General features: G+C 34.5%; 1 protein-coding gene across 1 annotated transcript in view; it reads right to left on the minus strand.

Annotated features, from left to right (window-relative positions):
- The window catches only part of LOC107583214 (VPS10 domain-containing receptor SorCS1-like), a 166639-nt gene that overhangs the window by 72254 nt on the left and 79700 nt on the right, over nt 1-14685 (minus strand). The window contains exon 2 of the mRNA XM_016269365.1: nt 4641-4708. Coding sequence (XP_016124851.1) covers nt 4641-4708 — 68 coding nt within the window. The remainder of the gene's footprint in view (nt 1-4640; nt 4709-14685) is intronic.

The following is a 14685-nucleotide window of genomic DNA, read 5'->3' on the forward strand; positions in this document are numbered from 1 at the left end:
ACCACTTAAGGACAATAAGCAGCAATATTTCAACTAAAATGATAAATTCCAAGTGCATGAAGTTTTTGTGACTATTCTGAGAGATTTGAAATAAATCAAAGCAGTTACCATGATTATGCCATTATAAGTGTTTTAAGACTGTCAGTTACAAGAACTGAGGCACTTTTTGTGCCAGAATAATGTGACGACCTTCAGAAGCCCAGAAAAAGCCCAGAAACAGCCCAGAAACAGCTGACCTTCAGAAGCCCAGAAACGCCTCATTACAGATCAGAAAGATCCCATTGAAAGCTGTTATTGAAATGAGAAGCACTTTTCGTTCAGTAGTTTTAGCCTAGCGGTATCTGCACTTATACGCACGGTGTGATAAAGAAAGAGAGAGAATGGAAAGATATCCAACAACCTGTTGTTTACGTTTCCCGTTAAATGAAGTGTTGAATATTGACAGCATTTGAAAATAGGCTGCGGTGAAGATGTGGTGAGTTTGATAAAATATTCATACGTTCATCTGTGCGCTAATGTGAAACTTGTGTTCGGTTGAGACCTGACATTTTTTAAACATGTTTTTACGGGGAAGAACTGTCATTTCAAATCTATTTTAGAAGAGCAATGTCTCGCCAACTCACACACAAATGACGCAAAGACACGTACATCAGAGAATCAAAATATCTACTAGCAATTTAAAAGTGTGTAATCAAATGTACAACCTTAAAAATAAAAAATGATGTTTTTGGATGTTAAAGTTGTACAAACCTCATTTGACTTGCAGTTTGATAATGCAAGAGAACTGCAGTGCTATTCTTACATCTTTAAAAACACTTGGAACTTTTTTTTATAAAAAGCTTCTCCATTTTTTTTTGCCCGCTTCTCCTTCAAAATTCTAGCCTGAAGCTGTATTACAGCACAAAAGTGTTTTTTCCCCCATCGAAGTTTGACTATGGACTATTTAGAGTTTTGCTCGTATTGCTCTGAGATCTTTAATTAATACACTAAAAGCATGATGCCACTTCAAATATCCTGCTTTGAAGACAATTTGTTCTACTTAATTAGTTCACTTCCAATATTAGTCAATATTTCTTGCACCAAAACATTATTTCACAAGCTTTAATTGCTGCTATAACTTTAAGAATGATCTGCTATGATTGCCATTCATTTGGGTGAATCACGTTGCTAAATACTGAATACCTGTTGATGTTACTCACCCTAAACATAGTATTTAATTCCGAATCGATGGGGCCTGGTCATAAAGCATGACATTGTTTGTATTGAGGTGAAAGATTATAACCAACTTTTATATTAAAAGAGCAAGGGCAATCTAGCTGTCCTGACAAGAATATGTTCAAACAGTTTCTGTAAATGGCTTGTAAATATTTAAGGGTACTAGAGGCTGGTACATTTTCATAATGATATTTAATGATTACACAAAGACTCTCCAGAAATAGCACTTTCTTTGCTGACCATACACTTACAGTGTTTCACTATACACCATATGCTATGCTACTCCAAAAAATGCTTACAGTATCTACAATATATAGGAAGTGTCTTGCTGCTTTATAACTTCCCATGAAAGTTTAATTATCTGCCACAGAAGGCATTTGTCTACATTCATTAAAGCACTCCTGAATTTATCTACCCGGGTGAGGGGGAAATAATGGTCTTGAAATATGCAAATATCTTGAAGGAACACCAGGATGCACCTGGCCTCTAATATGGCCTTGGTTATTATACTACCATCCATTAGACCTGATAACTTCCATGAGATACTTTTACACTTACAGTATACTGCACTGTACAGTACTTATGCACAGATACTGTAGACTTACATAATAACTCGTATAAGGCAGAAAGCACATCAAACTCCTCAGAATATTTAAAGATGATGCAATTCACAGACCTGATTATGTTACCCAGAATATATACTGTTTAAAAAAGAGTTAAATTTTTTTTGAAAGAAGCATTTTATGCTCACCAAGGCTGCATTTATTTGATAAAAATAAAGCAATAACTGTAATATGGTTAAATATTAATATAATAACTGTTTAAATAACATTTTAAAGGCAATTTATTTCTGTGATGGCAAAGCTGCTTTTTCAACAAGAAACTTTTCTTATTATTATTAATAATGAAAACAACTGTGCTGTTATTTTTGTGGAAACTGTGATCGTTTTTTAGAATTCTTTGATGAGTAGAAACTTCAAAAGAACAGTTTTATTTATTGATTTATTGATTATTTTATTTTATTTGTAATTTTATTTCAGCAATTTAATGTACCCTGGCAGAATAAAATTTTTCATTTTTTTAAAACATCTTACCAACCCAAACTTGAAAACAGTTCACTGTATATTTAGACAAATGTAACAGTACTGTTTTGACATAGATGTGTTTCAATCTTAGTCTACATGGGAAAACAACAATTTTTTTCATTATGAGATATATAGATGAATACAGAGCAGACACACACACACACACACACACACACACACAAACACAGGACAGACATCACTGCAGAGCACTAACTCACACACAGAATCACACAAAGGACAGACATCATCTAGAAATCTAATTATCATTTCCCGTTCATCTAAAATGATTGGGTAGGCAACTACACTCCATGCTGCCATGTGATAAATCACCCTCTGGTTACCAGCATATTTTATGCAGGGTCACTAACTTCATTACTGAAATGCTGGGTCAACAGAACAGCATTGTCTGAGAGTTCGAGATTGTTGAACATATCAGATGGGTTTTTTTTTTTGTTTGTTTGTTTGGGTTGTTTTTTTGCGAGAGATTTGTGTTATGAGCTCAGCTGGATCTTTTCCTGTCCTGTTATATTACAGAGTGTTTGGCCATTGCATTTCCGATGGAAGCTCCATCTTTCCAAGCTAAAGGGCCACACAGTCTGCTGAGCATCTCCACTCCAATCTGCTGCTGGTAGAAGCTGCCAGATCTGGTGATCTGAGGCCAGTTTCACCATTTGTTTGATGGTAGTAGAGCTTTAGATTAATGGAAGTTAAAAATTTTACTCATCACTGTAAATTAATCTGGGGTTTGGAACAACATGAAGGGTGAGATAATGATAACAGAATTGTCACAAAAGAAGATATAATGAAGAATGTTGGTAACAGTTTTGGGTCCCAATGACTTCCACTGAATTTTTTGTCCTTACTATGGAAGCCAATAATATTTTTTATATTTTGAACATCCCACTGACTTTTATTGTATTTTTAATCCATTTTATGGAGGTCATTAGGACCCAAAACTGAAACCAACATTCCTCATAATATCTTCTTTTGTGTTTTACAGAAGAAGTGCATGCAGGTTTGGAATGACATGAGGATGAGTAAATGATGATAGAATTTTGACAAAACAAGATATTTTTAAGAATTCTTGCAACTATACAGTTTTGGGTCACATTGTCTTCCATTTTTTTTTTTTGTTTGTTTGGGTTGTTTTTTTGCGAGAGATTTGTGTTATGAGCTCAGCTGGATCTTTTCCTGTCCTGTTATATTACAGAGTGTTTGGCCATTGCATTTCCGATGGAAGCTCCATCTTTCCAAGCTAAAGGGCCACACAGTCTGCTGAGCATCTCCACTCCAATCTGCTGCTGGTAGAAGCTGCCAGATCTGGTGATCTGAGGCCAGTTTCACCATTTGTTTGATGGTAGTAGAGCTTTAGATTAATGGAAGTTAAAAATTTTACTCATCACTGTAAATTAATCTGGGGTTTGGAACAACATGAAGGGTGAGATAATGATAACAGAATTGTCACAAAAGAAGATATAATGAAGAATGTTGGTAACAGTTTTGGGTCCCAATGACTTCCACTGAATTTTTTGTCCTTACTATGGAAGCCAATAATATTTTTTATATTTTGAACATCCCACTGACTTTTATTGTATTTTTAATCCATTTTATGGAGGTCATTAGGACCCAAAACTGAAACCAACATTCCTCATAATATCTTCTTTTGTGTTTTACAGAAGAAGTGCATGCAGGTTTGGAATGACATGAGGATGAGTAAATGATGATAGAATTTTGACAAAACAAGATATTTTTAAGAATTCTTGCAACTATACAGTTTTGGGTCACATTGTCTTCCATAGCATTTTTAATCCATACTATTGAAGCCAATGAGACCCAAATCCAAAACAAATTCTTCAGAAGACCTTTGTGTGTGTGTGTGTGTGTGCGTGCGTGCGTGCGTGCGTGTGTGTGAAGAAAGAAAAGCATACAGATTTGGAATTATTCATTTTTGGGTTAACTACCCCTTTAAGATTTTCAGCACCAGCTCCATTCAAGCAGCTCTAATACACATATGTTATGTCCACTCAGATCAGTGAGCTGTGTGCTGGATATCTGGAGAGGTTATAAGGACAATCAGCGATAGACATGCCATTAATCAGCTAATGTAGCTTCATCAGACTAATAATACACAGTTGATTTAAAACTCACAACACTGCACGTGTTTGTACTGTCACACTGCTTAAACAAATGCAACTCCATAGACTATCTACTTGCTTAAAAGCTTTAACGAGTTGAGAACAAACAGACACAAAGGTATATTACATAACATGCTTGTAATACATTTCCCTATTGCATGTACACATAAAGATTGAAGCCTTGAATAAGTATCTGTATTCTTACCTCCATAAGGAGCTCTCTGTGACACTGCCCAGATTGAAGTCATACAGTTTGGTCAGCATGAGAATCACCTGTACAAAAAAAAAGTTGAAGTCAATTTATTTATTCATTCATTTTAGTTTATCTTGTTTAGTTGTCGTTTTTTCTCAGGGGGCTAAAATGTCAGTCCTGTTACCATGATTTTGCATCAGTAAATAACTAGCAGCTAAAATGTTAATAGAAAATATCTTTGATTGCTTTGATTTCTCTTTCTAAGATGTTGTGCTTTCACAACCTTGAGCACAAGGCTTGTTAAATTAAATTGCAAAACTGTAAACCCTGTTAACCTTCTGAAAGCATATTTATTACATATCATTTCAGATTGTGCAATGCAATTTAGTAAAACTTAAATGCATTATTTATCTAATTTACTACATAAACGTATCAAGTTAAATAATGCACTGAGAATGAGGATTCCCAACCTAAAAAGGTTGAAAACATCTGCGAATGATGAATGTATTGGTAGCTGATGCACAATTTTTTTTTAAATATATCTTAGGTTAATATATAAGATTACATAGCATATCAGATCATTGGTCACAATTTCATCCATTACCATTTTTTTCTTTTTTTTTTACTTTTTGCCTTAATTGCATTTGTTATTAAGCCCTATGTTGTGACAAATGAAGCAATTAATATGATTGTAGTTCACAAGAGCTGCACTCAGTAATTTTAGATGAAGTACAGCATACCCACAATCATGTCAACTTCTCAAAAACATTTCATATACCCACATATAATTGTGTTGGACTTATTCCTTGCCAGCAAAAACTAATTTTGGAATAATTTTATTTTTCATGCGTAAAAAAAGACACATCAAATCAACTCTTAGCACAAAAGTCCACATGAAATCTGATTAGAACCATTATTATATTACCCATCATATAAACTGCTCAATAAATCAGCCTAAAACAACCTAAAATGCACAAATTCTCACATCTTCTCTTTATCTCAGCATTAAACACCATTAAATGATGCATCAGGCTTCCTCCTTGACACCCAAATAATTCATCTCATCATTACTTAATCATATCATGCTGATTCTATCTACAGCGCTGTACATATCCTTTATAAGATTCTTAAGGTGCATGAAACTGTGCTAACTAGGTCAGTCAAATTCCTCCAGGAAAATTAGAGATGGGAAGGAGAGAGGAAATTCATGCTTAGAGCGAAAAAAAAGTAGACTCATAAACTTACAATCTATTTATGCTCCAAGAAAGAATTCATACCTATATCAACTCAAAGCCTTTTGAAGGAGCACCGATCATTTTGGGGGAAGAGTTCATCGATTCTCTCATAAGTTACAATAACAAGTGTGGCAAAAATATATATTAACCCTCTGAAAGCACATCAATCATATGGTAGAGCACATTTTGAGTCAAAATGTTAACATTTGAATGTATTGAATGTTAAAGCACAAAAAGTCATTAGTTTACAAACAGTCACACATCATTTTAGGATGAAAAAAAGGGCAGCCATAAACGACCATATCGTTAAACTTCGAATCTGTTAAAAAAAAAACAAAAAAAACATGAACACTGACACAGAAGCTAGGATGTGGTATGTGTTGGGTATGTGTCATTATTACATTATTATTATTACTATTGTTATTACATCATCATTATTATTATTATTATTACTTTTATTATTATTGATATTACTGTTGCCGTCATCACAATATATTATTGTTATAATCACCATCTTTAGTATTATTATTATTATTATTATTATGCATGCTAGTACTACTTAAATACTGCTTCTATTATTCAGATTGGCATTGCTGTTTATTTTCATTGCTGTTATTATCATTGCTGCTCTACTGCTGTTTTTGTGTTTTGTGTTCACCATATGTTGTATGTTTTGCACCCTTAATAAAAAAAAAAGTTGAATCTGATCCTTACGGCTCCGCTTATCAAACTCTTTAGTCCACTAACATGCAGGCCTGAAACCAGCGTTAATAAAATTCTTCATGTGAAGAAAAAAAAAAGAAAGAAACAGCCAAAAGATAAAAGGGTGAAGAACCATTCAAACAGAAGAGTACTCTGGGAAAGAAAATTAATGATGAAATCCTTCTTCTGCTCAAAGAAAAATGCAAGTCTTCATGTAAAACAGGCTTTCGTCCACCAGACAACACCTTTAACGCTATAGTCAATTGGTTCAGCAATATGGGGAGCAGCCTGAAACACTGAGATCTCTTATAGTATTTGAAAAGCTGCCCTGACATTTACATACAGTTCAGTAACTGAGAGCAAAGCCCCAGTGCACTGCTCAACTACAGGAACAGATCTGTATAATAAGAAGGCAGGCAGAAAAGACATCTGGAGTCAGACAAAATGGCACATAATGGCCCTGGACACTTGAGCCACATTTAAAAACATATGGGTGTCTTTGCATTAGAGATGCACTGAAATTTGAGGATGTGTGCAATTATAATTTTTTTTTTATTTGACTGTTGATTAAATAAAAGTGATTAAGTAGTCCATTGTTAAAGTGGACATCAGATAAAAATGTCACTTTTACTTGAGTAAAATCCATTCACTTTTTTTTTTTTATCCCCAAAAAACCTACACAGTCTCAATTACTTTTTGGGAACAGGCTTTGATAATGACCCATTTTCAGGTTTTGTGGGTATGCATGGAAGCAAGATAGCTTTTAAGAAAAAAATGAAAAATAAAATCATAGTGATATGTGTGGTGCAAAAGAACTCCGTTCCTTCAGTGAAGTATGCTGGCAATAGCATATTGCTTTGTGTTTTTCTCATCAACATAGAGTACGCATGTTGTTAAAAGGAAGAAAAGGAAGAGTGGATGGTGCAATAGATAGGAAAACACTGCAAGAGAACCTGCCTCAGTCTGCTGGAAACCTAAAAAAAACATCTTGCTTGGACAATGATCTCAAACACTTTCATTTAAAATGAAGAGTTCAAAAAGATAAAGTCATATGTCCGGTGACAGGACAACAAGGGATGGACTGCTTCATTGTAGGAAGAGTTTTTTTATGGATAATGGACATATTTTGGCTAGAAGCAAAGGTTTATCAGCTGTTTGGACTCGCATTCTGACGGCACCCATTCACTGCAGAGGATCCATTGGTGAGCAAGTGATATACATTTCTCCAAAACTGTTCAGATGAACAAACTCTTACATTTTGGATTGCCTGAGGGTGTGTACATTTTCAGCTAATTTAATTTCTGGGTGAACTATTCCTTTAATAGTCAAATGAAACCACTGCATTTGGTATAGAGCATAGAGTTTGTTTTTGTGAAACGGTGAAACAGAAACCAGTTATACACAGAGGCCAGACTCTCTGAAGGGTTTGTGGGTAGTGTTTTGTATAGATGGTATTGGGCCATTCTCTTATATTAGAGGAGAGAAGATCATTCCCACTGAAAAATAATACATTGCACTAGAACAGGTGTTGTCAAACGAAATTATCCCAGTCTCGAACAGCGAGAGCAATTCGGCAACAATTTCACATGTGGGAGAGGAGCATAAAACCTATAAGGCTGTCCACATAAAATTCCCCATCTTAACAAATAGTGAGATGCCTCCATAGCTCAGCATTGGCAAGACTAAATTGCCCAAGTCGAATTTATTCTAGTTTATTTTCCTCCACAAAACTCAAGGTACTGTCTCTATACACCCAATTTATAACAGTCACGTAGTTTGGCCACAACTGAGGATTGTTTGGAGGGAAGAAAGCCTATTAACTAATGTAGAAACAATTATATCTATAGCCCTATTTGGACAGGATTAGTTTTACACGGGGAGGCGGGGTAATGTAATAACTACCACAGTTCCTCTGTGATTTTAATCCTGTCTGAATTGGTCATGTCAGTGATTTAAAAGAATTACACTTTCTTTTTCCTACTATAAAATGCCTTGAAGAAATATCTACAGGTGAAAGTAGTCCTGTCTGAATTAACTATATTGACCTATGTCCAGTCTGCAGGCCGTGTACAGTAACTAATGCTGTAGATCAAGTGCTCTAAGTGTCTCAGTAAATTTGACCAATGAAAAGACACTAGAAAATGAAAACATTCATTCAACATATCATTAATCAAAAAACAAAAACGTACATGTAAAAAATAAGCTTCTGACATGCCTTCAAATCCCCTGCTTACAAACACATCGGGAAACCAAACCCTGCATCCCAGTGTGCATAATAAATAATATGTGCGATTAGAATAAGTGTGTCCCAAAGCATAGAAAACAGTGCACCAAATATCCCTGGATGGTTTACTATTTCCAGTAGATTTTCGAAGATCTGTGAAATGGCTAATATTGCCCATAACCCATCGTGCTTTGGAGGAAGATTCAATTCAGAACCACAAACATGGTGGATGTAAAAGAGCACAATTTTATGACATGTTAGTATGTCCCAAAGCTTGCCTACTATTCTGTTATACATTCAAAAACTATCTCCATTTTTTTCCCACAAAAAGAGTATAGTTTTAGGGTATGATATATGTTGGCGGACTGCGAACAGGCCTAGTGAACCCCTGCTGGTGGATGCTATAACTACAACATCTTGACTTTTTCCCTCACCATGCATTTCCAAAGCCTACGAGAGCTCAAAGAGACAGGTATGATTCTCAAGACTACTTCAGCCACATTTGTCAGGTAGTATGGACATGTTATGCATGATATTCATTACAAAGCATCACTCACAGCACCTCTTCCTTTTGTCTCTACCAACTGTCATAATTTGTATGTAAAACATAAATAAAAGGTCACGTTTTGGTGTCTTTAAGCTCGAGAGAGATAAAATAAACCACAACCAGCAATCAACAGGGCCTAAGCACAAATAGCACACTCAATAATTCAGAATTCATTCCATTTAGATTATAGTTGCTGAGGGAAAAATGCCCAAATTCATGCAATATAGAGCCAATCCTGTCGCCAACTAAATTTAGTGTACTGTAATATTAGTGTATGTACATTTCATTATGATGAGCAATCGGTTACATTTTATTGCCCATTGGCAAATATTTTTAATGTGTTAGAACTTTTATCAAAGAAAAGTCTGATATTTTGACAAATCAATATTCATTTTATAACTCTCTGATAGTACCTATATGTACCTATATATTTCATTTTAATACAACTCTTCAAAAATCACACTATGAAAAAATATTAAATAGTAATCACTACAGTATTATTTTACAACAAAATTATGACTTGACATTACAAAAAAAAAACACAAAACTGCATTATATTTTAAATGTTTTCTAATTTAATATTTTCATTTCACAAATTGAATATACTCTATACAGTAATTACTTTTTTTTTTTAATATTCTATGTTTGCACTTTTGGAAGTGGATCTTTACGACCCCTAATTAGGCTCAATATTTTGCATTTTAGACTCATTTTGAACACAACTAATTTTCTGTGAGTGACTTCAAAATATGCAATAAAATTTCCCCTTTTTTCAGCAGATTTCAAATTCATATGGCATCGTTTTCAACAGCGTATTGACTGCCTTTATGTTGCGTCTGTGTGTGAGGTCAATTACTCATCCCTGGATGGTGTCTTTTACAGCAGAGCGGTAAACATTAGCTTAAGGACGGTGGGCCCTTCTGTCTCCTACATATGGGGAGTGTTGTTGTGGCCTTGCTCTTGCCAGCTCCGGTCAGATGAACTCCTACCGCAGTGTACATATGTCGTATTACACAGCTTGCCAATTAAACCTAGTAATGCCTCTCAGTGCCAGTCAATTAGATTCACACATAATATACTGATGGATTTCTGGGTGAGTTATATATTACTTGGTGAAAGGCAGTCGATGCTATTCAAAGATACCGCACATATGTTGCCAATATGTCTGTGAAGGAGCTTATCATCTCAAAAGTATTTCATTTATGTTAACATCTGATTAATGTGTCATATTAGAATAAACCCTAAATTAAAATGTCATTTAGATTGTTGTCTCTATTATAATTAACTATGGATGCAAAGCTTATTAATGTGGCATAATTATTCCAGATATACCAAGTAAAAACCTAAAAAAATAATACATTTAAAAAAATTATAATAATAATAATAAATAAATAAATAAATAAACAAACAGTTGATGTTTGCTTTACATGTGAAAAAAGTGTGGATTTATATTAATCATACATTTGAAGGGAAATCCTGAGAACGAGCAGCTGTAGGCCCAGAGGTGTGGAGCCAGATGGCCATGGGTTATGTGAATACAACTGCATCACACTGTTCCAGGACCTTGAGGACACTGTTCTTGTGTTTGAGGGAAAAAAAAGCACTAGAGAGCAATGGTGGATTTATGACAGCCGAGCAAGTCACAACACAGTCACTGGCACTTTTGTCTTAAAGGGACAGTTCACATAAATCATGACAAATCTGTCATGAATTACTCAGCATCACATCATTCCAAAGCTGTCTTTGGAATGACTTTCTTTCCTCTGTGAAACACAAAAGAAGATATTTTGAAAAATTTTCTTAGTGTTTTTTGTTGTCCATACAATGAAAGTCAATGTGGTCCAAGTAAGTTGAAACAAGAGAAGATTAAAATTGATGCTGTAACAGGTCTCTGAGTTTGTTATTTGCTTTGCTCATAGCTGCCAGCTTGCACCTCTTTCCCTCACTTTCTGACACTTGTCCTTGGCTTAAAAACCAAGGACTAAAGTCCCACAACAAAACTCCCTCACACAGAGGCACAAATAAACAACACTCACCATCTCCTGTGGATCTGGAGGTGACGAAGTGAACGCACAGAGAATACTGAACTCAGCAAGCAAAACAAACAGACAGATAGAGATATTTTACTGATGCCAAATGCACAAAACGCACATATACAGTGTAGACCAACAGAGTAAAAGCTGAAGTTGAAGTATAATGTGCACATCTGAGTGCATTAGTGTTTCTACTGAGCGCATGAGTGAGAAAGAGCTGTTTGTGTGTAATGTTGTTACCCTGACTGGGGAATCACCTGGAGGAACAGCGGGATGGGAAGAGGAGAAGGTGTTGTATTGTCTGATGGCAGCAGGTAGAATCAATCCCCAGCAGCGCTTGTTAAAACACTGTGGTGGAAAGAGCCGTTGGCTAAAGGTGCTCAAAGGCAGAGCATTGTGGGTACGATTAAATTGTTCATGATGGAAACACATAATGGTTTCAATTGCCATATATCTATTTATATATATATATACACTTTTGTGCAAACCATAATATTTGTTTTCACATTTTTCTTTAATAAACAGAAAGTCCAAAACACCCCTGAAATATAAATGTTTTGTAACAATGTAAAAGTAGTTACTACCATTTCTAACTCATTTAATGCATACAAGTATTATTTATAAAATACTATTTTTACTGTATTATTTAACCCTTGTGTTGTGCTTAAGCTTACGCACCTCAGTTTTTCAGTGAAAAAAAAAAGCATTATTTGTGGATATTTTGGCAGTATTCACCCAAAAACTGAGGTGCATAAGCTCAGCTCAATGAGGCCTGCGATCAATCAATTCCAAAACGAAATACAGAACCTCTACTAATTGAAACAAAGCAAGTTCATATACAAACTGAATCCAATATTTGGTGATAATATAGCATAACAAGAAATGTATAAGCTATTTTTTTCTAAAGGCTGATCATTTTTGACTGGGAACAGCAGTGCACAAGGTGGTAAAAAATGTAACAATGTGGTTAAAAAAAAGTTGTTATACCCTCTGTGAGAAAAAAGTCAGTAAGTCCAATTCAGTATTTAGACCAATGCGATAACATAACTAAATACCATAACTGACATTTTCAGTAAAAAGACAGTCCTTTCCAGGTTAAAAATGACCACAACATTTAAACAGTTAATAATAAATGCAGCCTTAGTGAGCAAGAGATTCTCTCAAAACATCCCACAGACTCCAAACTATTCAGTTGTAGTTTATACATTTTAAGAGTGGCTTAGAACTCCAAAAAGTTTTTTGGATCATCATGTATATAATTCCCTTGGTGGTTTAACCTATAAATTCACCATTAAAGTTTTGCAAGTTTTTATAAAATGCTTGTGGGCATGACAGTTATATATATATATAAATCTGCTGTGTTTTTAGCCCCTAGGTCTACTTCCTATTTTTGCTATATAAGTGCTTAGAACCAAAATTCAGATTTTTTATTTTATTTATTTATTTATTTTCGAAATTCAGTGTCAAAAGCTGTATAGGGAAAATATTTAATCTTCCCACACAACTTGTCAAGTGTGCTCCATCTCACTTTTGGGCGACAGCATCTTAAACTTACAGTCTTCGGATAATTCAAAGACACAAGCTGAGAGGAGATAAGACACAGGGTTGCTTCTTTATGAACATTCAAAAAGAAAACAGGCATCGACTTGCTCAACATAAAAAACTGTGAATATGTCATTAGCGGATATATTCCTTTACCTTTCAAGGTAAATTAAGCTCCTGGTACATACTTGTTGCTTTCCCAGTTTTACTATTCACTATTCATGTTCTGTATTTCAGAGTGACAAAGAGCGACATCTGTCTTAAGAGTTTTAAAAGCAGACAGTTGTCAGATTGTCAGGCAGCGAGTCTGTCTTCATTTGCATATAGTAAACAGATGACAGCATATGCAAATGACAACATTAACATCACCAAGGTAAAATGTAAACAGTCCAATGTTAATAAGACACCCTTGTACATTTTTGACAGAAAACTGAACAGTAATTAGTGGCAGTGCATGAGAATAAATAAATCTATAGTTAGCAATGGTAGCCATTGACTTCCATTGTATGGAAAAAAAAATACTTTGGAAGTAAATGGCTACTGTCAACTATATGGTTATTTATACAGGAATGGAACAATTTCAGGGTGAATAAATGACATAATTTAAATTTTTAGAAGAAATATTAATAATAAAGTTTTATTTTTTTACTTCAGAATTTCACCTTCAATTCAGTGTTATATTTCCTGTGAAATTTGTTTCTAAACCATCTTTTTGCAATCTAATTTCTTGTATTTTTACATATCCAAGGTCTGATTCATCTAAATGATCCATCCAAAAAAAAAAAAAAAAAATTCTTCATTTAATCAGACTAAATGTGACCCTGGACCACAAAACCAGTCATAAGGGTAATGTTTTTTAAATTGAGATTTATACATCATCTGAAAGCTGAATAAATAAGATTTCCATTAATGTATGGTTTGTTAGGATCGGACAATATTTGGCCGAGATACAAATATTTGAAAATCTGGAATCTGAGGGTGTAAAAAAAATCTAAATATTGAGAAAATCACCTTTAAATGTGTCCAAATTAAGTTCTTAGCAATGCATATTACTAATCAAAAATTAAGTTTTGATATATCTGCGGTAGGAAATGTACTAAATATCTTCATGTAACATGATATTTACTTAATATCCTAATGATTTTTGGCATAAACGAAAAATCGATCATTTTTACCCTTACAATGTTTTTTTGGGCTATTGCTAGAAATATACCCCAGCGACTTAAGACTGGTTTTGTGCTCCAGGGTCACAAATTAAGATTTGTACCATCCCCAGATTTATAAATCAGAATAATGGCTTAATCCAATTACCACTTATACAAGACACATATATAATCAAGCATTCATTAATCTGAATGTTGTTGTGCATAGAAGCACAAACAAACAGCTGCACTCATTGGATCTCTCATTTTAAACCTGAAGCCCCTCGCAACCTGAACTAACATCAACATACCCGTACCAAAACCCGGCCCTCGGCCCAAAACCGCAACCCAAGATGAAAACACAGGGCTGGCCAAATCATTAACTAATGCCTCTGTGTATGCCAGTGTGACTCAGAAGTTATGATAAATTATGAAGTCCATCATCACACCAGATTAATTACGTCAGGCAAAGTCTGAATGCCTTTTCCAGGACTGGCACACTGAGATGCCAAATAGAGATGTCAGTATCTCATACGGGGCTTGCTAAAGCAAATATATATATATATATATATATATATATATATATATATATATATATATATATATATATATATATATATTTTTTTCTATAT

Source organism: Sinocyclocheilus grahami, unplaced genomic scaffold (assembly GCF_001515645.1).
Source record: "Sinocyclocheilus grahami isolate Dianchi unplaced genomic scaffold, SAMN03320097.WGS_v1.1 scaffold51.1, whole genome shotgun sequence".
NCBI lineage: Eukaryota > Metazoa > Chordata > Actinopteri > Cypriniformes > Cyprinidae > Sinocyclocheilus > Sinocyclocheilus grahami.